The 27,965-nt window shown below is 40.7% G+C and overlaps 2 protein-coding genes across 28 annotated transcripts in view; one reads left to right on the top strand and one right to left on the bottom strand.

The window, feature by feature from the left end:
- The window catches only part of LOC133844014 (ELKS/Rab6-interacting/CAST family member 1), a 44,412-nt gene extending 17,008 nt beyond the window's left edge, over nt 1-27,404 (bottom strand). For 11 of the 27 annotated variants that reach the window (XM_062277801.1, XM_062277798.1, XM_062277806.1 and 8 more), the window contains exons 1-9: nt 27,324-27,404; nt 25,075-25,572; nt 21,221-21,693; nt 19,099-19,215; nt 18,845-19,018; nt 18,528-18,784; nt 18,215-18,461; nt 18,046-18,101; nt 974-2,566 (exon numbers count right to left, since the gene is read on the bottom strand). In XM_062277801.1, coding sequence (XP_062133785.1) covers nt 974-2,566; nt 18,046-18,101; nt 18,215-18,461; nt 18,528-18,784; nt 18,845-19,018; nt 19,099-19,215; nt 21,221-21,353 — 2,577 coding nt within the window. In that variant the 5' untranslated portion in view covers nt 21,354-21,693; nt 25,075-25,572; nt 27,324-27,404. Of the gene's footprint in view, nt 1-973; nt 2,895-9,784; nt 12,050-14,114; nt 14,169-18,045; nt 18,102-18,214; nt 18,462-18,527; nt 18,785-18,844; nt 19,019-19,098; nt 19,216-20,214; nt 20,363-21,220; nt 21,694-25,074; nt 26,233-27,087; nt 27,259-27,323 lie in introns of those variants that run through there. The other 16 variants (XM_062277816.1, XM_062277819.1, XM_062277814.1 and 13 more) reach the window with 10 other exon arrangements.
- Nucleotides 1-27,965, top strand: part of LOC133844019 (histidine-rich glycoprotein-like) — a 154,779-nt gene that overhangs the window by 10,164 nt on the left and 116,650 nt on the right. The gene's annotated exons all lie outside the window — the stretch shown is intronic.

Raw genomic sequence — 27,965 nt, 5'->3', positions numbered from 1 at the left:
TTGGGTTTGTCATGTGTATATAACTATAATTATATATATAAATGGTTTTACATTTATGAGTAAATATCATTTAGTTTCACTTGTTTTCTTGTTGTTATTTACAGTCTTTTACTTTTGAGAGTCAAGAGCAAAGTTGTTCAAATTTCAATTTTCAAACGAATTTCTCATCAATATCTCTATACAGTTCTTTTACAATTTCTCTGAAAAGTTGCCCTGAGTGCTCTATGCAAAACAACGAAACAAAAAAAAAAAAAACAATGATTTCAATTTATATTAGAAATCAACAACAAGCTGAATAGAAACCATATTTTAATAATACTAATAAAAAGGAATAGAAAAATTTGTTTTCTTTTTTTGCTTCGTTTTTTTAACTTGTTTTTGTTTTTTCGTTCGCTACTTTAAAATGGCACATGAAAACAATAGTTCATTTCTTCTTCTTCTTACTCTTCTGACACTTAGGCTAGTCCTAGTCGATATACCATATAAGTATATATCGTAGTATATATATTTTCACTATATAATAATTGGTGTTCTATACGAGAACCGCACACTGCAAATGTCGTTGGCCTTTGACAACTTTCGTTATGAGGTGTGGGGAAGGAAAGCGTAAAATGCATTATAGATATCTCTTCGATTCGATTCGATTCGATTTGATTTGATTGAGTAAAGACATATATATGGTTCCGATTAGAGCGAGAGATTGTTTAGCTATCGGATTCAGATTGCTGAACAATTTATCCGAATTTGTTCGATTTAAGATTTCAAACTTTAGTTTCAGATTCGGTTTTCGAATTACGTATTTTCTTTTTTAGTTTTTTTTTTGTATGATGGGCATGTGCTATATGCGATACGAGTATTAGTTGAATTTTGTTGGTATGTTGTTGTTAGAGTAGAGAGAGAGTAACGAGTAGTATCGATTATCGATTATCTAGGAATCTAGGGATAGCGTGTCTACGTCAAATTTAAAACTTACTTGTCGCTTATGCTCTTGCGGCAGTTTCGGGTAATCTAAGTCTAGTTTCGAGTATGGCAAGTGATGGTGATGTTGATGTTGCTGCTGCTGGTGGTGGTGTTGCTGATGCTGGTGTTGTTGTTGTTGCTGTTGCTGATGATGATGATGCGAGTATGACGAGTGCGGGTATGTCGAGGCATGCAGACCAACCGGATGGTGATGATGCGGATGCGGATGCGAATGCGAATGCAGATGCGAGTGTGCCGAATGCGGTGTATGATGCAGCCCCTCGTAGCCAACACCAGCTGCTACAGCGGCATCGCGAGCACTGCTCGCCAGCGTGCCGCCAAAGGGGCCGGTTGTGTTGGCCAACGCTGCCAGCGGATGGGTTTGCAGATGGTTCTGGTGCTGATGCACATGATACTGATACTGCGGGTTCATCTGCTGCTGCACCGAGGCCTGTATATGCGAATGCGGCTGGCCCAGCTGCTGGCCACTCTGCTGCTGCTGCTGTTGTTGCTGCGTTCCGGCGAACTGCTGATGCAGATTGTAGGCCAGCGCCGAGCTGGCCGGCGGCGGTAGCGAGTGCTGCTGATAGTACTGCGAAATGGCGGGATTTGAGGCATGCAGTGTGTGTGACATGAGATGACGCTGCTGCTGTTGTGATACCGACCCAGGCATACCCCCCAGACCCAGACCCAGGCCCAGGCCCATGCTGCCCATGGCCCCGATGCCTCCGCCTACGCCTCCGCCTGGCATGCCGCTCAGGCCGAGACCCGAACCCATGCCCGCACCCAGGCCGCCGAGGCTGCCGAGGCCAAGGCCATATGGGCCGCCGGTGACCGAGGTGAGTGGATCGCTTTGATAGGGATTCGCGTAGCCCGTCGCGCCGTACTTGCAGCTGCCTGGATAGCCAGAGCCAGGGCCAGTGCCAGCGACAAGATTCGATACGGAGTAGGCGGGTCGCAGTCGAGCAGCCGCCGCAGCGGCGCTTTGAGCGGCCGTCAGCTGCGTCGGCTGCGGCTGGAAGTACATATTGGGCTGGGATGAGAAGCTCGTCGACATTTGCAGCAGGTTATCGTTCAAATATGGCGGCGATGTGTCGCCCGCATGCAGCGTTGGATAACTGGAGACCACACGGCCGGACAGCGGTGTCGTCACCGTTGCCATCGGTTGCCCCAGCTGTCTGGCCTGGTGGCTCAAATTCAATATCTGCGATGAGCGTGATATCGATTTGTGCGCCTCATTCAACAGATTCACAATATTTGAGGAGCTCGTCTGATGCAGCGGCGGCGCTGGATATCCATACACATCATTGTACATTGTTGCCGATGGCAAACCCGCAATGCTATACCGACGCCTACGTATCGGTGACGTTTGTCCATACAGCTGGGCAGCGGTTGCAGCCAACGATGTCGGATCGTACAGGTAACCCGTTGACGTCGATGGTCCGTACAGCTCATAGGCGGCATTGCCATAGCCGGCGCCACTTAGACCGGCGGCAAACGAGCCGTTGAGCGGTGCTCCACCGTATCCACCGGTTGGGCCGTAGTATTGTCCAATGATATCTGGCAGTGGGGGGCTTCCGCTGGCACCCGTGAAGTTATTGTACATCTGAAATGGGCGATTTCAAATTGGTTGTTTTGTTTTGGTTGTGGCTGTTTCTGTAACTGTAACTTTGTGTTGGTTTTTGGTATATTTTTTTTTGTTTGGTATTTTTATTTTTATGTCGAGTTTAGTTCATTTTTATTTAAGGTTGTTCGCTGTTGATTTTAGTTAATTATTCATTATTAAGTTATTTAGTATTTTAGTAGTTGGTTGGCTTGTCTTGGTGTACTGTTTTTTTTGGTTTGGTTTGGTTTGGTTTGGTTTAACTGTAGTTTTTGTTGTAGTTGTAGTTTTCGTACGCGTTGTCTTCGTTTCTCTTATACTCGAGATTGTACTAAATGATAAGTGAATTATTAATTTGCTACAATTATACACACGAGTAATGGAAGTTGTATTCAATAATGTCTAACATATAGTAAATATGGTTTAACAACAAGTTTCTTCTTCTGTTTTGTACATTTTATAACATAACCAAAGCGATTTTTGCCCGAACACTTACGGACTATTTTGGCCCCATATTTTTTGTTTGTACTTAAAAAATTTCAATTCAATTATATATTTTATATTGCTTTTGTTGTTTTTCTACAAGTTTATAAAGATTGTTTTATTTTTTTTTTGTAAACTTAATTCAAATGATTCAACACTTTTCTCATTGCGCTTAATTTACAATAAGGTTTTGTAATAATAGATTAATTCTCTCTATTTGACTTTCAGTTTCAGTTTCAGTTTCAGTTGTAAGTTTCTGTTTCTCTTTAGCATTTTTAGTTAACTCTCATTATTCATTCGTTTCTTAGGTTTGTTTTCGTTTTCTTTTTCTTTGTTTTTATTTTGTTAATAGGTATTTTCATTGTTTGTTTTATATTTTCTTTTTTTTTGTTTTGTTTTTTTGTTGGCAAACTGCACCTAAAAGTTCAACAAGGGGGCGTTTTGGTTGGTGAGACTGGATAGTAGAGAGAGAGAGAGGCAGAGAGAGTGAGAGAGAGAGAGAGAGACAGAGAGAGTGGGGGTCTTTTGCAACATGAAATGTGTGTCACTTGAGAGATGGCCACGCGGCTGGGTCACTGTGTGTGTGTGTATAAGTGTGAAGGTGTATATATGTGTGTGTGTGTATGTGTGTTAGCCACACTCTGATGTGCAGTACGCCCATTACTGTGGAATGTGGGCGTGTCTGTATGTGTATGCCGCTGCTCGTTTGGTTTTTTTTTGTTTTTCGGTTAGTTTATTTAGTTTTGGTTTGGTTAAGTGAATATTTCGTATACGACATGTGTGGCGAGGCATACAAATGCGCTTGGATTCTGATTTCGTTTTTTGTTTCTTGGTTTTTGTGGTATTCTGGTATTTTGGTATCTTTGGTATATGGTTATGGTATATTTTTGGGTATTTGGTATTTTGCTTGTACGCAGGAAAGAAACATAAATTACTTATAACAATATATAGTTCAGATGCATTATAGAAATAACGTGCAAAAGTATATTGTAAACAATTGTTTCTGTGTAGTAGTTGTAGTTGTAATTGTTGTTGTTGGTGTGTTTAATGTTTTCGTTTATGTGAAAAACAAACAAAATATGTAATATATATATTGTAATATATATACATAGATATATATATGTAGAGGTTTTGAATATTGTATTTGAGTAGAGTTAGACAGACAGTGAGTGTGACATAGACAGAGATAGAATTAGAATTACAGAGAGAGAGATAGATAGAGACAGCAATAAATAGTTTTGTGGCAGACAGAGTGTAGGAGAGAGAGAGACACAGAGATAGAGATAAACAGAGAGAGTTTGATTGAATTTGTAGCGCAAGTTCGTGTTTTGCGGCTGAGTTTTCAAATGGATTGTGTTTGGAATCTGTGTTGTTGTTGTTTTTGTATATTTGCGTGTGTATGTGTGTGTGTGTGTGTGAATGTGCTAGAACCCAACGAGTGGTAGGTGTGTGGTGTGTGTGACTTTGTTGGTTGCTTGGTCGTCGTTAGTTTCAAATTTCTAATTTTAATTTCGAATTGAATGCAGTTGATATTCGCGTTCTTGTTATTTACAAAACAAAAAAGTAATATATTGTATAGATTTTATTTTGCAACAGGCGGCCAGTCTTTTATTGTTCAGTTAGGGGGCGTGGTATGGAATGGAGGGCTGACTGAATGTTAGCCGGATAGAGAGACATTGTTGGGAATACCATTCAGATAGAGGTTCGTCTTTATTGTTGTTCTTGTTATTGTTGTTGTAGTTGTGGCTGTATATTTAGAAGTTGTTGTAGTTGTGCTCATTGTGTGTTGGGCACATTGTAAAGCAAAGTAACGCAATAAAAACAACATACTTGAGAGGATTGTATATATATATATATAAGGATATATAAATATATACATACATATATGCGGATTACACATACATATACATATAAATATTGTTTCGATTAAGTATATGAATAGAGCGACAGCGAAATAGAGGAGACAGAGAGAGAGACAGTAAGAGAGCGAGAGAGAGAGAGAGACAGTTAGAAAGTGTGGTATATATTCATATATATGCATATATATATACTATATGATAGATTGATGTTTAGGAGGTACGTATGTAAGTATATACAGGTCATAATTGTTTTATCATTTTATCGTCAAAGAGATTTGTCAGTAGTTTCCTTGCCTACATTTTGTTTGCTTTCTCTTTCTTTTTTTTTTTTTGAGTTTTCGTTTTTAAGCCCGTCTAGCTTTTGACTTTTTTTTTCTGGTTAGCTGTAATCTCTGATTTTGTTTATATTTTTTATAAGTGCGAAAATATTACAAAAGCATATTGTAAATAGTTGCATACGATTTTAATTTAAAAAGTTGTTTTAATTTTTTGTTTGGTTCTTTTTTTGGATTTTTGCTTAAAACTTTTGGTTCAACCTTTTTGGTCATTGCATATTCTATTGTTTTGCTTCGTTTTGTGTTTGCTTTTAGAACAACAACAAAATATGTTATAGATGTATGTAATTGAAAATGATCAATTCTGGAAACAAATACAAGTATCTCGCTTTCATCGTTTAAAGTGTTTTTTTTTTTTAGTTTTAGTTTGATTTCTTTTTATTTGTTTCTTTTGCATATAAAAAAGCCAATTATTGGAGCCATTACAATCGATAAGTTTCGTGAAAAAATCTGCATCTTTTGGCAATAAAATGACAAAAGAATTATTCTTGTATGCTAAATAAATCACAGTTCACTAATAGTTGTTGTTAATCGATTTAATTGCTTTAAGATAATTTTAAAAATTTCCATTGTTTTTTTTCTTATTTTTTTTTTGTTTTTTGTTTTGGTTGTCATTGTTTAAATTGCTTTGTGTTTTGTGTGTAGGTGTGTAAAAGTGTTTATATTACTTTTTGATTATGTAACGGCAAAATTAAGAATTCAAACAGCATTCCGTACAATGCTAACTAAAACATAGTCAGAATATTAACCAAAACGGCAGTGTATCGAAAATATAAAGTCATCAAATTGTATTGCAAACTTTAGCACTAAGTTGTAGTTAAAACTCAGGCGGGTTTAATTCTACTCATAAACAAAAAATGAAAATTCTATATGCAATTTTCTTTGGAAAGAAATTAAGTGAAATATATTTTAATTTAAACTTTTTTTTTGTGACCGTCTAAATTTATTCACATTCCACTGTCATAACAATTTCATAAAAATTTAACTAGCATACTCAACTAAGAAATGAAATTTACTAAAGATATACTATAGAAATTTTTGTGGAATTGCTACGGTATTGGAATTTGGAATGTCATGGAACTGGAAGTTGATCAATTTAAGTAAAATGTTGAAAATTAACTTTAATTTCAGATGTTGATCAACTGGAATTTGTAATAAATAAACGAAAAGACTGCCGTTTGTAGTTAATTATGTTAGGTAAGTGTAAAAAGTATGTGAATAAAATGTACGAACAATATATAAAAAACATTTAATTTGAAACACACGACAATTAACACCAACAGTTAAGATTAATCGGTTAAGAGGCTATGTGTTTATAGTAGTATAATAAAGGCACGAGTTTAAAGTATAAATTTAGAAATTATGCCAAGCCACACACAGCAAGAGAACAAGAGAGAGACATAGACAGAGTGAGAGAGTGGGAGAAATACTTATATACAAAAAGAGAGAGAGAGAGAGAGAGAGACAGAGGCGAAGAAGAGAAAAAGTAAAAGAGACTAAATGTGAAACTGAGAGAGAGCAGGTGAGCAGCTAAAGTGACTCGCACACTTCAAATAATGCCAAGAACTTTGGCACACTCACTCACACATACATACACACATCAAAGAGAGAAATAAAAAACTGTACACACACACACACACTCACACACTCGCACATACAGTCACACTCAATGAATGTGGCCCGAAATAACAACATTTTGGTTACAAGGTTATTACGTATACGTCATATGTGTCGCAATGTGTATGTATGTGCTTAACTGTATGTGTGTGGGGGGGTGTGTATGTTTCTGTATGTGTATGTGTGGGTGTGTGTGTGTGTGTGCACAGAGAACACAATAACGATATCTCTGCGTTAAAGGCAAGGGTAGGTTAGACAGAGAGGCAGGATGCGGCACACTCTGCGGCGAGACACGGGGGTCGTTACAGGAACTCAAATGAAATGAAACACAAAGACAAAGAAAACGAAGGAGCAACGGGGGATGGCGGCGGGAGAAGGAGCGGGTGGCGGAAACAAAGAGAGAAGAAACGGCAAATCCAAAGGCAAATGAAAATAAGCAAGTAGCAAAAGCCAAAGCCAAAGGCACCAAAGCAATGTGGCTGTGGCAAACAAAAAACAAAAAAAAAAACGAAAAACGAGAAAAAATGCCCAACAATAAGTGTGTTAAGTGCAAAAGTACACATGTAGTAGAGCATGAGTATATGTATGTGAGTCTGAGTGTGAGTGTGTCTGTGTTTGTGTTTGTAAGAGTTTGTATGAGTTTCTGTTGGCGTTTTCTGTGCCTGTTTCACTGTTTGCTATTTTCGTTGGTCTGCGTGTGCTCCGCTCAAATCATAAAATTAAAAATAAACACATAAAAAGATATTGTAAAACACGCAGCCAAATAAAGCGCAAGCACAGCTCGAAAACATGTGGCTTTTTATGATTTGAATAAAAACCCCGTCCAGGCCAAGAAAGCAAACAACCCCACAAATCAGCAAAGTCCTGCTTTCTCCCTCCCCTTCCTTCCATTCGTCGCCTGCCACTTCACAAGTGAAACATCAGATTTAGGCCCCACAATTGAAGTCGAGAAGTTGGCGAGCAGCAGTTGCAACTTTGCGCCTTGTAATTATGACAAATCATCACGTTTTGAATGAGGCTGCAAGGCCAGACAGCAAACTGACTGATCCCCCTCCACCCCCCATCTGTATAGACATCAGCAGGAGGCGCTGTGCCGTCATTACATTACATTTCTCTGGCAATTGCCTCAACACACGCACGTGCGGATGCGCTGCGCTGCTATGCAGCTGTGTCCTGGTCTGAGAGGGTTAAGCAAGAAATGTATTTCAAGTGACATTTATGAAGTGCAGAGTGTTTGGTGCGTTGGCATTGTCCTCTTTTCATCTTTTATGCTACCCTACAAACTGTTGTACATTCACAGCAGCCATGTTCGACTAGCAATGCAGTCGAAAATTGATTTGTTACGGCACTTATATCTCTGCTTCAGTGAAATTCCTATTTTCTTGTACAAAGTTTTGTGCCAATAAAAAGTTTGAATGTCAAATAATTGCACGAGAATTGCAAAAAAGTGTTTGTTCAGACTTGAGAGCACGAATTTCTTGTACACTTTTTTGTTGCCTACTTTTCGGCGCCGCATTTAAAATTCTTGTGTTCACGAAAGCGTTTGCTTGAATTTTAATACAACTTTTTGTTGCATACTTTTAGGCACAGCATTTGAAATCCTTGACTGTTTGGCATTGCTAGGTATCTTAGTCGCTTGCAAACTTATTGTGAGCTCAATTCGCACTCACTCACATTCAAACTGACACTCACTCACTCACACACACACACCCATACACACGTACACTTGCAGTTTTGTCTGTCGCATTTAGAACAATTGTGGCACGCGTTGGGGGCTTTTTGCTAATGAGCGGATGGCCGTACGTCACGGACACGGACAAAGTTGCATTGTACAGCGCATACAGAGCACACAGAGCATCGAGTACAGTGCATGTCTGCACGTTTTTCATTTTGAATAGACTGCCGTGTGGAGGGGGGTTGGGGTGAGCTGTGTGTGTGAAAGGGAACCGACTGGTTGCCTGCCTGCCTGCCTGCCTGCTGAGTTTGCACTTGAGCTCATTCGATGATGCCAAATTTCACTAATTACGCACGGTGACCTTTAAAAGTGTTTTACGATTCGATTAGCATAAGAGTTTCTACCCACAAAATGCAACCCTAACAAACTACTACTACTACATATACTACATATATATAGTAAATGCCACCCGTTGTGTAAAGAAATTTCTGGGAATTTATTGTGTGTGTGTGTGCGTGTGGCGCATGGCCAAGACATTAACTTGGCTGCATTGCAGCAGCAGCAAAAACTTGGAAAATAATTGGTAATCCAAAACTACTGACCTGCCCCACCAAACACACACACACTGTTCCCCTCATTCACTTGCTCCTGGAACATTCCCTGATTTATTTATTCCGCTTTTTTGTTTGCTAACTTAACAAGGGTTGCACTTTGTTTGTCTCCCTCTCAGTCTCTCACAGTCTCTGACATTTGAGGCAGACATTGCTGCTCCTTTTTTGTGTGTGTGTTTTTTTTTGATTGAGGGGCTTTTTGCGTAGAAAGGGTATTCATCGGGTCTGTGTCTAGTAGTGTTGGTTTGGTTGGTGCATTGCATTGTGTGCGGGACATTTGCAGTTGCCATTGAACACTGAATGTTGAACGTTGAACGAGTGGCGACATGACGTTTGAGTGAAGTTGTGTGATGATAGAATGACAATCGAACTGTTGATGACTTGATGACGAGCCTTGTTTGATATTGTGTGTGTGTATTGTCTGTCTGTCTGTCTGTCCATCTGTGTGTGCGTTTGTTATTGATGAAGGTGACGTTTTGTTTTCAGTTTTGTTATTTATTGCAGTTGTTAAGTTGAGTTGAGTTGAGTTGATGATGAACTGATGATGATGGCTGATTGACTGACTGACTGACTGACTGTCTGAAGATTGTTTTGCGCCTGCTTCGAGTTCTTTCTGATTCTGTTCTGCCCAACTACAGTACCTTATAGTAGACATAGGCATTGTCCATAGGTTTCTCGCTTTACGCTGTACCGCTGCTAAATGCCTTGACTTTAAAATGTTGCTGTTGTTTTCGTTGTTATTGTTGTTGTTGCTGCTGCTGCTGCTGCTGCTGCTGCGGCTGGTTGTTGCTGTTGCTGCTATGCAAATATGTGCTGCAGCTGCAGTTCGTTGTACTGCGGCGGCCTTTCACTTAGGCCCTATTGCTATTTATGTAATTTGAGTTGCCTCCAAGTTGTGCGCAGGTGTCAGACTAGCTGCATGTGCGTTCAGCCTGCGTATGTGTGTGTGTCTTCTGGACGTATGCGTATGTGTGTTGTTGTTCTAGTAATACAATAATAAACCGCTAACAGCAACTTCCTAGTTACTGTGTCGCACTCGTCTTCTTTGCCTATTATCTGACGATGTTGCTCTGCTGCTGCTGCTGCTTCCTGCTTCTTAGCGCCGTCTGCTTAGTGTAACCTTCTGGTTCACACACACAGACACACAGACGCTGGCAGAGAGACACACACACACACACTAACACATACACAGACAGCTAGCGACACCAAGCCAAGTGCAAATATGTGTGTGTATATATTATAAAAACACAGCCCCAAGACGCTCGCTCAGCTCAGCGCAAAATAAAAGTTGATTACAGCGGCTGCGAAGTCGACGTCAACGGCAACAGCGATGGCGACGGCGACGTTGACGGCGACGCTGGCTACAAGAAAGAAATTCGCTGCTGTTCTTGATGTTGTTGTCGTTGTTGTTGTTGTTGTTGCTGTTGTTTGTCGTTTGTGCTGGCAAATTCTTTTGGATATTGTTGTTGTTGTTGTTAGTTAATGTTGCTGCTGCTGCTGCTGTTGGTTGTGTCGCAGATTTTTGGCTGCCGCTGCTGCTGCTGCTTAAACAAAAATATTGATTTTATGCGCTGCCTCTGCTGCCACGACTGCGGCTGCTGCTGCTGCTGCTGCGTTCCTGCAGAGCTGCTGTGGCTAGCTTTTTAATTGAAAGTGCACTTTTGCTCCTGCGTTTCTTTTGTTGTTGTTGTTGTTGTTGCTGTATATTTATATACTTTCTTACTTTTTGCTTTTTTCGTATTTTTTTGTTGATATTTGTATTTTTCTTTTTGGAAGCTCACGAAAACACAGACACACAAAGTGCGATTTGCAGGTAAAGGCACAAATTTGAAATGCTTTACATCCTTTTGAAGGATTTTTATATTTTTTGCTCAATGATTTTGTGGCACACACGTTCGCGCCACGATTTTTTTTTTGCTGCTGCTTGCTGCTTTCTTTTTTTTGCTGCCTCGTTTCTCAGTTTTATTTATGGCACAATTTGGCTCACAAATTGGAGCAAACCGATTTTTACCGATTACTACCCTAAATCTGTATGTACATAACAATTGTATGCACTTATTTACATTAACAATAAAATAGCTGATGTTTCTAATATAGATATATATTCCTTTCTTTTTTTTGTGTGTGGTTTTCTTTCTTTCTTTCTTTTTTTTCGACTGAGACTAAATCATTTGACTGGCAGTCACACTTTCGATGCGTACGCGTCGCGCTTTGGGGGAACTCGGTCCGTGTCTCGTGCTCGTTAGCTAAAACGTTGCGTATACAACTGTCCGCGCCTGCGAAGCTTTCGCGCCCACGAGGCCAGACCATTGAGACAGTTTGGCAGCAGGCAGCAGGCTGTAGGCGAAAGGGACGCGGGGGGCAAATGGGCGACTGCCAGCTGCCCCTTTGGCATTTTCAAGCAGCAGCGGCCAACACAGCGAGGCGAAGCTTCGATTGAGCGCAAAATCTCGACTCAGCTTCGGTTTAGCTCAAAAAGCGTCATGTGGTGTGCGCCAAGCGGTGCATTCGCCACTCGTCGCTTAACACTTGGCACTCGGCTATCGGCAATCGGCATTCGGCTTTCGGGTGTGTGTCGGCTCGGCTTACGACGTTCGGCTCTTGTCGGCATACGGCAAGTGTTAGCAGCTGGCTGGCTGGCTGAAGCTTTACAACTTTGGCTCGTTTTTTGCAAAGCGCCGCAAAAGCTTTTACGTTTTACGCTCAAAAGCTTCTTTCACTCGGTTTGGCGTGCTTTGCTTTTGCATTTATTGATTGGCGACTTTTTCGTGAGCTTGTCGTGAGTGTGCTTTGCTTTTTGCTTTCTTCTGTGTGTGTGTGTGTTTTTTGCTTTGCCACAAATTAGCAGACATCGTTTGTGCTAAACAGCAAACATTGGGATTTACTCGCTGGCAACGTTATCCTTGCAGCTGCTGTTGATGCTGCTGTTGCTCGTTGCAACATTGCATTGGCATTGCCAGCTTCCAGCTTTGCATTTGATGACCGTAGCGCGTGCGTCTGACATAAATGCAGTTTGCAGTCTCGCTGCCAGCAGCTGTTTTTTGATGCGAGTGTCGCCTCCAATTGTTGCAAATGAAAGCAAAAGTGCTGCGCATGGGGCATTTACTATAGTACATACACATATATACATATATATATATTTGTGTGTGTGATGGCCTTTCGATTAGTTCGTGCTGCCACGTACAGCATCAATGCATGTTATTAACTTCACTATCTCTGTGTTTACTTCCGCTCGACGCTCGAAAGTAGGCAACACAATTTAAACTTTCCGGTTTAAAAATCAACTGGGCAGAAAACTTGGAAATTGCTCTTTAAAAATGCATAAAACTGTATAACTTTTATGAGTAGACGGTTAAGATTATGTGCACTTTTTTCTCTAGGCTTTTGCTCATAATACATAAAATGCCGCTAAAGAGCATAAGAAAGCAGACATCACTTTTTTAACTGCAGCATAATAGAGTTTTTAAATTTCGTATTTCACCAACACAATAGTCTGCAGAATCAGAAGAAGAATTTGTAGGGGATGCTATTATCTGGCTGTACTTTTAATATTACGGGATAAAAACAGGCAGCTAATAAGTAGTTCCATTGAAAAGCTTTTATCTTGCTCTTTTGTTCAACATCCGCATTGAAGCCGCATTGCTTTAACTTTATTCTATTTATAAGAAATCAATTCAACAAACTCTCCCACACACAACACACATTTTTGCAGCTGGTGTCCTAGTTTCTCGCTTATTAGTTTTGTGTGTGCACTGTGCACTGTGTGTGTTTGTTGTGTTGTGTTGTATGAGGTGGCACACAAAAGCCCCAACTGCAATCAGTTGGACAACATCAGAGACAACTGCATTGAATGCAATGTAACGCAGTGGGGTGAATGTTTGTGCTTGGCCATTTAAAATTGAAATTCAATTGCCTGGAAATCGATAAATCAATTGAAGCTGACATTTTAAGTAGGCATCGCATGTGATGGCATTTGCCCAATGATGAGACTGGTTAGATTTGTGTACAAAAGGATGCTGCTGCATCTGCCTCTGCCTCTGTCTCTTTGTTCCCTTGTCTGCAGTGGTTTTGTTGGCGAGTCAGTGCCAGAAGTCTAGCGCATTTTCACTGCGTATTTCCGTTTCCGGCTTAATTGTTTTCATTTCATTTCAACTGCTGCTGTTGCTGCACACGACGCTAAATAAACGAATTCTATCAGCGCGCTTTGTAATTGCATTGCGTTTGTCCAGGACACGACAAGGACATGGCCTGGGACACTATGTAGTAGTTTATAAACTTGTGTGCGCACACACACAGAGTTTGTTAGTTTGACAGTAAAATGAATTTTGTGGCAAGCCGCGTAATTATTTTATGCCCTCGGCCAAACAAAGCGTCTCGCACGGCGCGTCGTGTCCTGGCGCAATATATTTAGAGTTGAGCTGCCAGGCATTTCATGTATAATAACGAGGCAGCAGCCGCAGCTACAGCCACACACACACACCAGCACACACAGTTAGACACCCACTGCCATTATTATTTATGCGTATGCATGGACGTATCCTTGTGCCCTTTACTCCCTTTCTTCAGTCGCTCTCTTTCTCTTGTCTCTCTCTCTTTATCGCTCGGTTTCTCTTTGCATGCTAATTAAAATTCAGGCATTGGCGCCGTTTTGCATAGCTTGGTAATTTGTCCTGCCCAGGAATTGGGGTCGGGGGTGGAAGAGGAAGGGCGATTCAAACAGCATGAATATTTGAATGTGGCTGCCATTCATCGACAGTTTTAGAGCCGTGCAACTATGCCAGGTCATGTGGCCTACTCAAAGCAAACGATGGGCAATGGCTAATGGATAATGGGCAATGGGCTAAGAAGAGTGGATAGTGGATAAGAAGAGATAGAGAAATGGATAAAGAAGGCAAGTGCAAAATACTTTGGCTCGAGCTCGTGAGAGCGGCTAAAAACAACAAACGGCTAAAATGTGTGACAACTACTCACCCTTACCCCCTGCTCCTCCTGAGCATATTTCTTGATTTCACGCTCCAAATCAAGCTGTGTGTGAGAGAGATAGAGAGAAGGTTTTGTAGTTTTCTTGCGATTCTTACGGCTCACTGCTCCCACAGAGGGCAAACTGCTCGTTATACTACATATATATAAATATATATACATACAACAGACACACAGACACACGCTAATGGAGGCAGTGCCAGGCAGACCAAGTGGCGCCACATAAATGCCCATATAAAATGTTAATAAAAAATTGACACACACACACACATCCATACATACAGAGAGCGACACGCATTGAAAAAATGCGTAAGCTTTAGTTATGTAAGAAATGGCCATGACACAAGTCTGCCTGGGCAGCCATTACTTATGGTTCTGAAAATACTTTTTGAATTCATTAAAAACTATGCAATTGATGAGCAATTGCCATAAAGATGAAGTCGAGCTATTAATAATGGAAAAGTTAAAAATTCAAGTTTACTCTAAAGTTGATTTAAGTAAATACTACTACAATGGAGAACGAGCGCACATGGAACAATGCAGGCAAAAACTTTTTAGTTAGGAGGTTGTTCGATGGCAACTATTAATTACATCTGACATAGGTTCATAGCGTGAAAAGACCGAAACAGCATTGAGCTAAACTAAACTGTGCATATACTATATACAATACTGGATATATAGGAAATGCAATTGGAATGAAACAACGAGCTGACCTCGACCCAGCAACAAAAGCATCAGCATCGGCATCGGCAGTGGCGTGGCAGTGGCAACAAAACAACACTGATTGCTCGCTTTTCGGCCGCCTCTCACATGCGGCGTATACGCAACTTTTAATTGCTCGCCCACTCTTGGAAATGCAAGTGCACAAAAGCACAAAAAAAACAAGTAAGCAGACTGTGAGATACCCGCTACCCGAACTAATATACCGAAAATAATCTGAACTACATTGAAATGTATATTTGGTATAATGGTAAACCAAGTTAATATACCAAAACGCACATTTGCTATTTATTGGAATACCAATTTGATATACCAAAATGTATATTTGGTATACTGGTATACCGAATAAATATATACTGAAATGTATATTTGTTTACCAAATTAATATACCGAAATTTATATTTGGTATACCGAAATATATATTATATATAATTGTATACCTAATTGATATACCGCAATGTATATTTGGTATGTTGGTATACCAAATCACCGAAATGTCATCAACCGAAATGTATATTCGTCATACTGGTATACAGATTAAATATACCGAATTGTATATTATATATAATGGTATACCTAATTAAAATACTGCAATGTATATTTGGTGTATTTGTATACCAAACTAATATATTTGGTATATTAATATTCCAAATTCATATACCAAAATGTATATTTGGTATATTAATGTGCTGACAAAGAGCTTTATCAATTATAGTCTCTGAAATCCAGACAGATCTAAATCTGCGGACAGAAAGATATGTCTAGATTGTATTGGCTGTTGATCAAGAATGAAGAATATATATTTGTTGAGGCATCAGAAGTGCCTCCATCTGTTATATTTCATCAAAAAGTTATACTACCCTTCTACTCTATGTATACAGGGTATAAAAATAAAACGAAGGAACAAGCAAACAAAAAAAACAACAGCAGGAAAGAAGCGAAGTGAAATTGTTGTTGCTATTGCAGCAGTTATTTGTTTGCCAGTCGTTGTTGCTGTTCTTGTTGTTGCTGTCACATTTTGAACTGACGATTTTTAATTACTGATGTCCCTGGTTATTCAGAGCTTGTGTTGTCCTGCCGCGAGTGACAAATTCATTTCGAACAGAAACCGCCCAAGGCGCACTTCGAGTATATAAAATTGTACAATTGCCGCAGCGTGTGTTTTCGGCATCATTCGGTTGATGCGTGAATAAAATGCGAATACACTCGTAAATTGCCAAGTGGGCAGCGAGCCAAAGCCAAAGTCAAAGCTAAAGCTGATGCTGAAGATGAAGCTAAAGTGCCAGCAGCTGAATGAACAAAAGCAAACTACAACTGCACTTAGCAATGGGATCAGTAGAAGCTAAGAGAGAGAGAGAGAGACAGAGAGAGAGAGAGAAGAGACGCCTTAAATACACAAGTAAGATATTCGTATCTATTCTGCTGCTCTGTGCTGTTTGGCTGCCATCAAGGTTATTTATGCGCCACCCCATGAGAGGCGATAGGGATTGGACTTGGGCATTGTGTATGCTCCGACGCTTTTGTTGACATGCCATGGACACTGGTCAGCCTTTAAGTGGAACAAGTGGTGGGAGAGAGAGACAGAGAGAGAGGGAGATAGAGATAGAGCGTGAGCTTAATATATGGCATTATGTATACGCATGTTATCTGTGGGCAGGCTTTGGCTCGTCCTACAAGTAATTATAGAGGGTTTTCTTCAGCCACAACAATGTCCGGGATATGAGTAATAAGCAGTTTGCTATCCTTGGGGACACCACTCGCTAGTCGTCAGTCGCCACTCGCCAGTCGTCTGTCTAGATGAGTCACAATTGTCAAACTCCAAGGCAGTTTTCAATAGATTTCCCAGGATAATAAACACTACACTACACAACACATGACGCATTGGGGCAGACAACTTCGCTCGGCATGTGGTGCAATGAAGAACTTCGAGCTGTTTCAGCTGCTATAAGTATGAATTATGATGCAAATCGAAATGCATTTTCCTTGTTGCATAATGGCAAGCAATAAAGTCTAATGGGGGCATGACAAAGCTTCGCTTTTCCCCCGAGGGAAGGAGGGGGGTTATGAAAAACAATGGCGACAGTCTGCAGCAAAATGTATGCAACAAATTGAATTTTATTATGAGTACGCTGTGCTGCTTGCCCCACATATTGTAAAAAGGCGATGCAAGTGATGCAAATGACGAACAATGAGTTGTGCCAATCTGTCTCGCTGTGATTGTGTATGTGAGTATGTGTGTGTGTGTGAGTGTGAGTGTGATTGTGTGTGTAAGCTATTGAAGTGATGTTTGTAGCTGATACATTTGCATTTCGATGACTTTTTGGGGGGCAGGCAAAATACAAAATTGGAACATTTCAAATTAATTAAACAACTGACAAAGCATTTAACAGACGTGTGTTAAAGTGTATGTTTGTGTATGTGTGTTGGTGTGTGTGAACTGAAATTAAACACTACGAACAACCGCAAATGCTAGGATTAAAGTTAAATTGAAAGTTTAAGACTCTGGCAAAACGAAGCAAAAGTGTTGCAAGTATTTATTGTTATTTATTTGTTTTTTTTGGATGCTAGTCACACTACAAATCGAGTATACGAGGGCAGTTTAGTATGTTGTGTGTACATGTGTTAGTGAGTGTGTGAGTGTGTGTGATATTTGTTAGCGTTTTAAGAACAAAAAAAAAAAAGAAGTAGAAAATGAAGGTAACTCAGTTGTTGTTGTTGGCGCTGCGAGCACGCAAACTTTGAAAAAAAGACTATGTTCAAAAACTAAAATGAGAAGTGAAACAAAAACCGATAATAAAAAACAGTTAACAAGTATTTGCTGTAGTAGTTGTTGTTGCTGTAGTTGTAGATTGAAAACGTTTTTCTTTGGATTTGTATTATTTCTTTTATATATTTTGTTTTTTTTTTTTTTTTTAGATGGGGCAGAGGGCTGCTGTTTGTTGTAGTTGTTATTGTTTTTTTTTGGTAGCCCCCTTGCCCCGTGTACGAAATCATTGTCTCTAGAGCATTGTTTGCCGCAAAACGAAAAATATATAGTATACAGTATATATAAAGAGATTGAGAGAGAGTCGATTTCTTTTGCGGGGCCGCCTGTTTCAGGTGGCAAAAAGACAAACAACGTATAAAGGAAAAAAAAAAAACGAAACAACGGAAAAAAGTAGACAACAAGGAAATGGGGAAATGATAGTGGAAATGGACTTACCTGTTTTTGTGCCATCGCTTGCATTTGCTGGAACATTTGACGCTCCTCCTCCTTGCCTGCAACAACAAATGGTAGAGATTGCAACGGATGTGGCGAATGTGATTTTGTTTTGTTGTTGGGCTAACTAATGACGCGAAAAACGAGGGGAAAAACTGATGGCGAAACTTACCCATGCCCTTGGCCTGCAGCATTTCGAGCAGCTTCTTGATGCTCTCGTCGCGTGCTATCAGCGTTTGCTTTTGCGTCTCCACGCGACACTCGAGATCCTTGATCGTTTCACGCAATATGCTTATCTCGCGCTGCAAATGATCGTTCTCCGCATAGATGGCCTCCATTTGCTGCTGCATCTCGAGATTCGGTTGTCGCATACGCAGACGCAGCTCCTCCTCCAACTGACGCACCAGCATCGCTTGTTTCTGGTTTGAAGAAATTGAAGAATTTAGTGGCAAAATCAAGTGAACTTTGAAGTTATAAAAACTCACCTGATTCTCTGTGCTGAGCAGCTTCAGCTGATCGTTGATCAGACTGTATTTGGCGCTCTCCTCTTTGCGCAACGCTCGCTCCTTTTTCAGTTCGGGCGACCAGAAGGTCTTGATGCTGTGCATGGAGCTGCCCAGCTTTTGATTCGTCAGCTCCAGTTCGCGCTTCAGATTGCCCAGTTCACGTTGCAGATCGGTGTTCTGATGCTGCAAGTCCCCCAGATAAGCGCGATCTGAGGTGGGCATGCCCGTATTATAGCCTGGCCAAGAGAAGAGTTACGAAATGAGTTAAGTTTAGGAGAAGTATTGACTTCACTTACCTCCCAGTGCATTGGGACTTTGTCGGGCCGAACGGCCGTACAGCTCGTCCTCTAGATAGAGCCCACGCTCCAGGGATCTGTCCCGGGAGCGATCACGCGGCTCTCGTATGGGTATGAACTCGCGATCGTGTGGATCGACGAGACCGCCGCGATCGAGCGATTGATAGCGGGTTCCTGCGAAGTAAACATTGAATACGATGAGTAATTATTGCCATCAATCGATCGAAAATGAATGCGCAGCATTGCGATATTACTTGGATAGTCCATGGCATGTGACATCGGTGGTCTGCTGGCACTGCGGCTGCGATGGTGTCCCGCGCCCGCGGGACTTGTTGGCTCATCCATGTCGCGGTAGTATGGACTGCCCATTGCTGAAATTCACATAGAATTCATGACGATGATCAAATGAGGATGACGGGTTCTGCTTTTTCGTTTTTTTTTCTTTCTTTGTTTTGTTTTCTTTTTTATCGAGTGTGTATGTGTGTGTTTTGTGTGATCACCAAATCAAGATGAAAACACAAAAAGAGGAAACAATAAACAAAACTCAAGAGCTGTAACTAGTTTCTAGTGCAGTGGAAGTTGAACTTTAGAACTTTAGAATTTCGGAATTTTGGAATTTTCTGACTTCCATGTTGCTCTAAGACTAAGTGTCGTGTTCGGGCATCTTTATACTGAAATCTGCATTTACGAGGCAACGCAAAAATGTGTGGAAAGAGCTGGGTAAAAATGTTTGTCGTGTCGCCAACGCTGTCGTATAAAAAGGCTCATAAACTAGCTACATTGTTGGCTGCTCCTTTTGGTTTCTGCGGCTTCTCTTTGCCTCAAAGTGTGAGTGTGTGTGTGTGTGTGTGTGATTTGTATGGAGCGTGGGGCATAAGCTAAACTTTTGCCGTGGCATGAAACTTAATTTGTGGCAGTACAGTGCTGTACTAGAGTTGTCCTTGCGTGTCAGTGCTGCCACTTTGGCCACAAAACTTCCTGCCTGGCTACCTGCTTGCACATTTTTTTAAGGCCAAAATGAAGCCTGAAATATTGTTTTCAATTTGTGTTTCACGTGCCCTCATAAAAGGATTACTTCGGGTCTCGTTTTATAAGCTACTTATGGCAGCTCAGATAACTCGACATCACTTTTAAATATATACAAAAACAAACTCTGACCTAGCGAAGCGCTAATTAGTTAGTCGCTAGTTGAACAAGTTTTATTTGAGCATGTGTCCTGAGTAAACTCGCCTCGCGAATTATGGTCAATTTGTGTGCTCAGTTAAGCAGCTTTTTCATTTAATTTGTGCTCAAAGTGGGTCACAACTGGCAACATTGCAACTCAACTCAACTATCTATCTGGTTGTGTATGAAGTGGAATACTTGCTAACCATAATTGTAATCCAGTTTGAGGCTTTGATTTTGCTTAACGCTTCTGCAGGAATTAAATTTGTTTCTCTCTGTGTTGCTTTAGCAGCTCAACTGTTTGCCATCTTAATGCAATTTACAAGTTATAGAGAGTTATGCGACGTGTTCAGACTGCTCACAAGTGAATTTAAAAGAAATAACAAAATCAACAAAACAGAAATTTGCAAATGAATTTCGTGTTTGCAGAGTTCAGTATGCAGAATGCGTTTTCAATTTTCAACGATATCAATTCAAGTGTGTGTTTTTGTGTGTATGTGTGTTGTGTGTGTGTGTGTTAATTGTAGAATTGTTAAAGAGAAAAGAAGTAAATGAAAAATTGTTACAGATTGTTGCAGATGAGTTAAGCCAAAACCAAAAATATGTACCATGCGCATGCGTGTGATGTTAGACAGAAATTATAGATTTTAGTTAAAATTTTGCATTAGTATAATTAACTACATTAGCACACAACTAAAAGCATAATTGGTTTTCTCATTATTCACAAAAATTCGTTCAATTCGTTTTTTGATTTATGTCATTTTAATTGTACCGTCCATTAAGCCAATTTATCCGTGCTAACATACAGAAATTCATTTTAGTTTCGTGTATTGCATGCAACAGGATACGCAGAGATATTTTTTTGGAGTTAGTAATAAATACTAAGCAGTTGTTAGGTAGTTAGTTAGTTTAAAAGGATGCCAATTAATTCAGAGAGAAAGCAGCGAAATAAATAGTTAAACTAAAGAGCTATTTGCTAAGATTTTGACTCGCGCACAAACGTATCTTTGAGATACTTTTCTTGTGCTCGATTTGGAATGCTACTTGAGTGTAGCCAGAGAATTGAAGTTGAAGCATTAGTTGGTTAGTTTGCAACGTTTCAACACTAATTGTTGAAACGTCTGTTCATAGTAAACGATAAACAGTAAGCTGTAAGCTGTTTTTTTTTCAAGAGTTTCAAGAGTGTGTGAGAGAATGTGTGTGTGTGTTCACCTAGAGGACTTCCGCGTGCGCCGTAATCCCGTGATGGTGAGCGATCGACTGTTGGCAATTCCTGGAGGCGACGCACGCGACCCGGACTGCGCACACCAGAGCTATTCACTGGATTATATTCGTCACGTGACATAATCCGCGGCTGATCCGCGGCATGCACCCACAGCCAGCGAGCAGTTTAGCCGTTCTCCTCCTCCGTCTCTTCTCTTTGCTCTTCTCAGTCAGCTTCAGCTCCAGTTGCTTTTTTGTTGTATTTAAACTATTTGCAGTTCTCTATTGTATTGTGTCCTGCGCTTAAATGCGACGTTTGATTGGTTTGACCAGTTAATCGGCTATTGATATGCACGTTTTTGATTGGCTTTTCGTGTGTTGGTTGTGTGTTATTCTTGTAAATTGAGAGATTTTTTCTTGTTGGTTCTATTTCGCGTTAAATTCTTGAAATTGCTTTTGTTCGCCACGATTGCTGATCATATCTGCAAGTGTAAGAAGTGAGAAGAAAAGAAAACATAGTACAACGCAACGCAACATAAAACATATCTTACGAATTACGTATACGTAATATTCATACATACATAACTCATACTCATAACTTATTACGCATACGCCCCGTCTCCGGTGTGTGTGTGTGTGTGTCTGAGTGTGCCTTAAAGCATCGCTGTTCGACTGGCCGTTTTGCATTTAAATGAGACTAACACGCAACTTGCATATCCTTAACCTTTTTACCTAAATCTCAGACAACTTAGCTTAGCCGTAAGCGCATGGGCAAATAACCAAAGCAGTGGCTGGGAAAAAATGTCGAGAGCATTGCATTATGGCAGCTATATGCAAATTTCCCTATTCCATTTCCTTAGCTCTCTTTTAGCGTTAGCTTTTGCTTTTTTCTCTTCTCTGTATTTAAACAAAACAAATCGCATGCAAATTGCCACTTGAGCAGCCGCTCTCAAGAGGAGTCGCACTCAGATAAATACACACACACACACACGCACACACACACAGCGTCTGGTATAATAATTCACATGAATAGCAAACGAGGGCGGCATCAATATCAAATACAAAATGGTAATAAGATAAATAAATCATAAGCAAAGGTATCTCGAGTCTAGACAGATAAAGCACAGTCAAGCGTCTAAGCAGACTATCTAGATTATTTAAATGGGACAGCCTAATTGACAGGCAACTCTAATTAGTCTCTAATTGTGCTTGTAATAAATGTTGCAACTAGTTGTCAAGCTGCCCTCGCAGCTGTGTGGCACGTGTGTGTGCAGTAGCTAAGACAGGTTTCACATTTTGTGAAAGGAATAGAAAGGAAAGGCTCAGTGGTGAAGTGCAGGGTAAGACAGCACTGAATGCGCCGCTTTATGAATGGGCGAAAGGCGAAAGGTAAAAACGTTGAAGAGAGGGCGAAAGGTGAAAGAGGAGAACAGGAGAGGGGGGGATAGTGAGTAAACAAGAAATAACAAAAACAACTACAACGACGACGGTGACAGCGACAGCGGCTAAATAAAAGCTAAACGAATCAGCAGACCGGAAGACCATTCAAATGTTTACTTGCATGCCTAAGCAAGTGTAACTGCACTCCGTTTACAGTGTATGTGTGTGTGTCACTTGAGTGCCCATTTATGTGACAGCAAAAGTGTATTGGTCAAAATTGCTGGCAGCAGCAGCAGCAGCTGTGACAGGCATATAAACACAATCAAGATGAGGTCACGGGAGCAGAGGCTGCCGCTGCACATAATAACTAATGCTTGTGCTTGTGCTTGTCTGAGGCCAGATTCGATTACATCGGCTACAATGCAACGCAGCACTTTGCTGGGCAAACAAAGCACACACACAGGCAGAGTGCAACACTATGCCACACACGCACTTAACAGCTAGTCATGCATAGAGAGGAGGGGCTCAGCGCTCACTCAGTTTGCATTGCATACTTTGAGGCGCGGCGCTGCTGCTGCTGCTGCTGTTGATGCGCTTGCACTTCCGGTTGCCACTTTGGGGCATTCGTAATAGCATTTGATGACGAAATCGTGTACAATTGTTGTCTGCTCCGCTGTTGGTGCTCGCGGCTAAAAGTCGACAGTTGGCTTATCAGTCGAGCCTCGTCTCTCTCTCTCTCTCTTTCGCGCTCTCTCTCTCTTGTGATAAATGTGTATAGACAGCCCCTCAAAACAAACATGTTGAATTGATGTGTGGCCCATTGCTTGGCTCCCAGCGGTAGAGTCACAGAGCAATTCACCACACAACTCTGCGCAGTTGCAATACATATAGACACATATATATATTTATATATATATGTATAAGTTCTCTCTCTCTCTCTCTTTGGTGACGACGGCTCAACAATAGCGTCATCGTAAAACATTTGCCGCATTTTGTTGTTACCCAGTGGGCGTTGGGACGCTTTGGCGGCGTTTTTTTCCTTCCTTACTTTATCTGTGTGTGTGTGTGTTTTTTTTGTCTTCTCCCGATTTGCTTTTGTGGTCTTGAGGCCTATGCTGTGCGAGACAGCAACACACGCACACACTTGAGGCACCCACCCGGCAAAGCGTGTAAAATAAGGTTAAAATTTGAAATCAATAAAAATTATTCCACTCATCTAAAATTAGAACAAGACTAAGACAAACCGAAAAAAAAAAAAAAAAACAACAAACTGTGTGTAACTGAAACTGAAATTGAACTGAAACTGAAACCCGAGAATCAACTGTAACTAATACTAAAAGCAAAGCTAAAGGCAGGTATGGGAAGGAGAGAGGAGGGGCAGAGGGACGGGGGCAGAAGGACACAATAAGAATAAAAACAAACACGCAAAGCGGTTGCGAGTATGAAAAATACTTATAGCCACTGTCAATGCTTCAGTATGTATACTCGCATGACAAATCATGCGAGCAGCAAAGGCAGCCATAAAGGACGACGAAGGGGTTGAGGTGGCAAGTAGAAGTAAAATAGCTCGCTAAAGTTGCCTAGGACTATTTGCTGGCACTTATTTGAGGACCTTTCGTGCGCGTCTAATTATAAACTATCAATTGCCAGGCAGCTCGATGATGATATGCCAAAAAAAAATAAAACAAATCGAAAACCCAAATGAAACTAAAAATGAACACGAAATTGACAGCGAAGAAATGAAATGGAGAAGGGAAAGAAGCAAGGGAGCTAGGGAAATGCAAAAACCAATTAAATGTGAAAGACAATTGGGGTAATCGACTTGTCAGGCTCAAGGAAGAGTTTGGTGTACATTTGTAGCTAAGATTCAACATGTTACTGGGGCGTATGTGTAATATTCGATAGCTAATAACTAAAACTACTTACTTATAGTATAAATACGAGTAGTAACTATTTAATTTATACTATTACTAGCACACACATTAATTTCTTAGTTCTGCTCACTAAACTAAATCAAAGTTAATCGAAAGTACAAAAAATATATAGTTATTATTATATAGTATATGTTATAGAGGAAAGTAAAGATGAATGCACAATAGTTATACACTTACACATACACATACACATACACTTACAAAAAAAATACATATGAACTGAGTTTGTTGGCTCAGCAGAGAAGTATTACAAGCATGAATAGAGTTGAGTATTTGAATAGAGAGTTTTTGTTTTTGGAATTGGTTTGTTTAAGAGTTTTTGTTGTTGTTATTTTGTGGTTCGGGTTACAATTACTCAAGACATACGCAGAAATCAATATAGCTTACAATGCACATAATAAATGTTACAATACAGTCTGTAAATGTATGTGTATGTGTGTGTGTGGTTGTGTGTGTGTGGGTCTTGATCAAAACTGCATTAACCTCAACCAAGCAGGACGAAACTCGTAGAAGGATTACTCGTTAGCTTTGTGTGTGTGAAATGCTCACCCGCTTTGCTTAAACGATGAATTTTGAATGATTTTCCGTGTGACGTCGCTGGGTATGAAATTGATTTGCTTTACAGCTACAGCTTCTTGTTGATGTTGCCTGATCCAATTGTTGCAGCTTCGCTTCAGCTTCCTTCTAAGCTTGCTTGAATGCACTTCTACACACACGCACAGCAGCGGCTACATTGCTTTGCAAGTGGTGTGTGTGTGTCGCTGATTTGGAGGGGGAAGAGTGCGGGGGAGGTGTGTGGGTGTGTGTGAACTTCGCTTGCCGCTGCTGTTATTTCCTCTCACTGCTGTTGTCAGGCGCCGTTATGTGCATTTCCGGTTCCGCTTTCGCCGTTTTTGCTGCAACACTTTTTTTGTATTGTTGTTGTTTGTTTTTCTTTTCTTTGCGTTTTGTTTTTTTAGTTAGTTTTACTTGTTGTTGAGTAATTGCATTTGTTCTTTTTCTAAAAGCCGCTTGTTAGTCTAATGCATTTTTTATGTATGTACATGGCTGGATGGATGGAATAAAAAACATGATAACAACCGCATCACACAAACACACACACATTAGTTAAACTGTTGAACTTTTTCCTCTTGAGTTAATTAAACCACATTTTTTTCATTATTTTCTTATTTTTTTTTTGTGTGTTGCTTTCTTGTTGATGAGAAGCTTGTTGTGCTTGGAGTGCTTCGTGCCCAACGAGTGATTTATAAGAGGCAAATTCGTTTTACGCGCACCGAGATGAAGTTGTTGGTTGCCGGAGACAAAGTCAGAGTTGCAGTTGGAGTTTGGGGGAGCAACTCGAACTCGAACCCGAACTCACACAAACGCTCTTTCCGCTCGCTTCAGTGCGCTGACGAGAAGCCACTGACACACATTTCGAATGGCACGAAGCAGCGCCCACACAATGGCACTCAGCAGAGGCAGCGAAAGAGCGTGAGCGAAAGGAGCGAGAGAGAGAGACGCGCGGACACGGATACGGACACAGACGATGGCGTGAAGTCAGCAGCGTCAACGTCAGCGCGAAGTTTCACGGAGTGTGAGCTACGTACGACGTAATCGCAACGTAACGAAACAACGAGCATTACGTACGTTCTAACACGACGAACAAAACGAATGCGAAACGAAACGAAACGAACACGAAACGAACGAACCGAGCGACCACTAACGAAGCTAACGACATAAGAGTCCCCTTTGTATCCCCCTCCCCACCCACCTACTCGCCTATACAACATTATGTTACAGTTCGCCCGCCCCTCTCTCTCTCTCTCACTCTTTCTCTCTCTCTTCCTCATTGCTCCAGGCAGGAGTGTGTGTGTCTGTGTGCTGTTATACAGCTTATAGCTTTTCAAACTTAATGTATGCGTACGCTTCTCTGTACGCGTGTGTGTTTATGTGTGTGTGTGTGTATCTCACACGCTTTATATGTAGGTTGAAGCAATTTATAATAATTTTTTCATCAATCGATATGCAGTCAGAGTCGAGTGAGGCGATACATCAACTTTCCCCAATCCCCTTTCCCTTTGCAATTCCCATTCCTGAGTTTTGAAGTTAATTTGTATATCCTTGTGTATGTGCGATATACACTCGCATTCGTTTCGTTTCATATCGTTTAGTTTGTTGGTTAGTCATAAGTTAATCATTATTCATTCATAATACGATTCGTTTTCGGCACTCATAGGCTGTCAAAGGTTTTTGTGGCTTCAATTTCTGAGGCGCGAGCACATTTTGCAGGAAATCACTTTTCTGTATCCAGGGAGCAGTCGCGGCCTAAAGCACAATTGCTGCTACACACACACACACTCGCACATACACACTAGCACACACATATATTTGCCCGCATACTCGCACACCACAACATATATACACATTATTTTTCAACTTTTTGCACTGATATTTTCCTTTTTCTTTATGGTTTTATGTAGTTTCGCTTTGTTTCAAATTTTCCATTCTCATATTTTTTGCTGCTTTTGTATTTTGCACATTTTACACACAATTTAATTTAGCGTTTGCTTTTGCACATACACTTCTTCACTTATTTTTTCCTTCATTCTTGCCAAGCAATTAAGTTGGCCTTTTTTTTGCCTCGGTCTCTGCTGCTGTTTTACTAACTGAAGCAGCAGCAGCAGCAGCAGCAGTTAAAAGATACATTTACAGATACATATAGTCTGTGTGCGTATGCGTATGCGTGCCAATACCCTGTGTGTGAATGTGTATGTGTGTGTGTGTATGGCTATGTGTATTTCTGTGTATAATCTAACCCAAAAAATTGTTGTGCGGCAGCTGTGGGGCCCGTTTTGCGGCAACGCCGTTGTCCAACTAACTACCCTCAGAGAACTGAGCGCCGCTCGTCCGTGCCAGTCGCTGTTATAGTCCCATAGACAAAAATCGCATAGTCTTGTAGTCTGTGCGTGGTGAGTTTGCTCCATTTTGGTCTCCCCACTTTTGAGATAGTGCGAGAGCTCACTGAGTTTCCTGATTGCAATCAATGAATTTACATCGCGCTCGCGCAGTTTTCCTTAATTCTCTCACTTTCCTCTCTCCCATTCTCTCACTCTCTTTCTCTCTCGTTGGCTTTGTGTAATTGTATTTGCTGCTTGTGCGGCTAAATGAAAATTCCAATACCAAAATATGAAATGTGCTTCAAAATTCCTTTACTACTATTTGCCGTCGTTGCACTTGACGTGCTGCTTGTTAACGTTACGTGATTCGGCCTTAGTTACGTTACGCTTCAAGTACGTTTGATCTGGCAACGCTGTGCTGCGGCACTTTTAAATGCGCGCCCTAAAAGTATGCAACAGTTTATAGTTAGCGCAAGCAAAGACGAGTTTTGGGTGAAATGATAAACTGCTGCGATTACTTAACGTTTGTTGAACATACAAATCGATTTCAACAGTCATTTG

The sequence above is a fragment of the Drosophila sulfurigaster genome, chromosome 3 (genome assembly GCF_023558435.1).
Source record: "Drosophila sulfurigaster albostrigata strain 15112-1811.04 chromosome 3, ASM2355843v2, whole genome shotgun sequence".
NCBI lineage: Eukaryota > Metazoa > Arthropoda > Insecta > Diptera > Drosophilidae > Drosophila > Drosophila sulfurigaster.
Note: the sequence above shows the minus strand (reverse complement) of the source record. Positions and strands in the feature narration are given on the sequence as shown.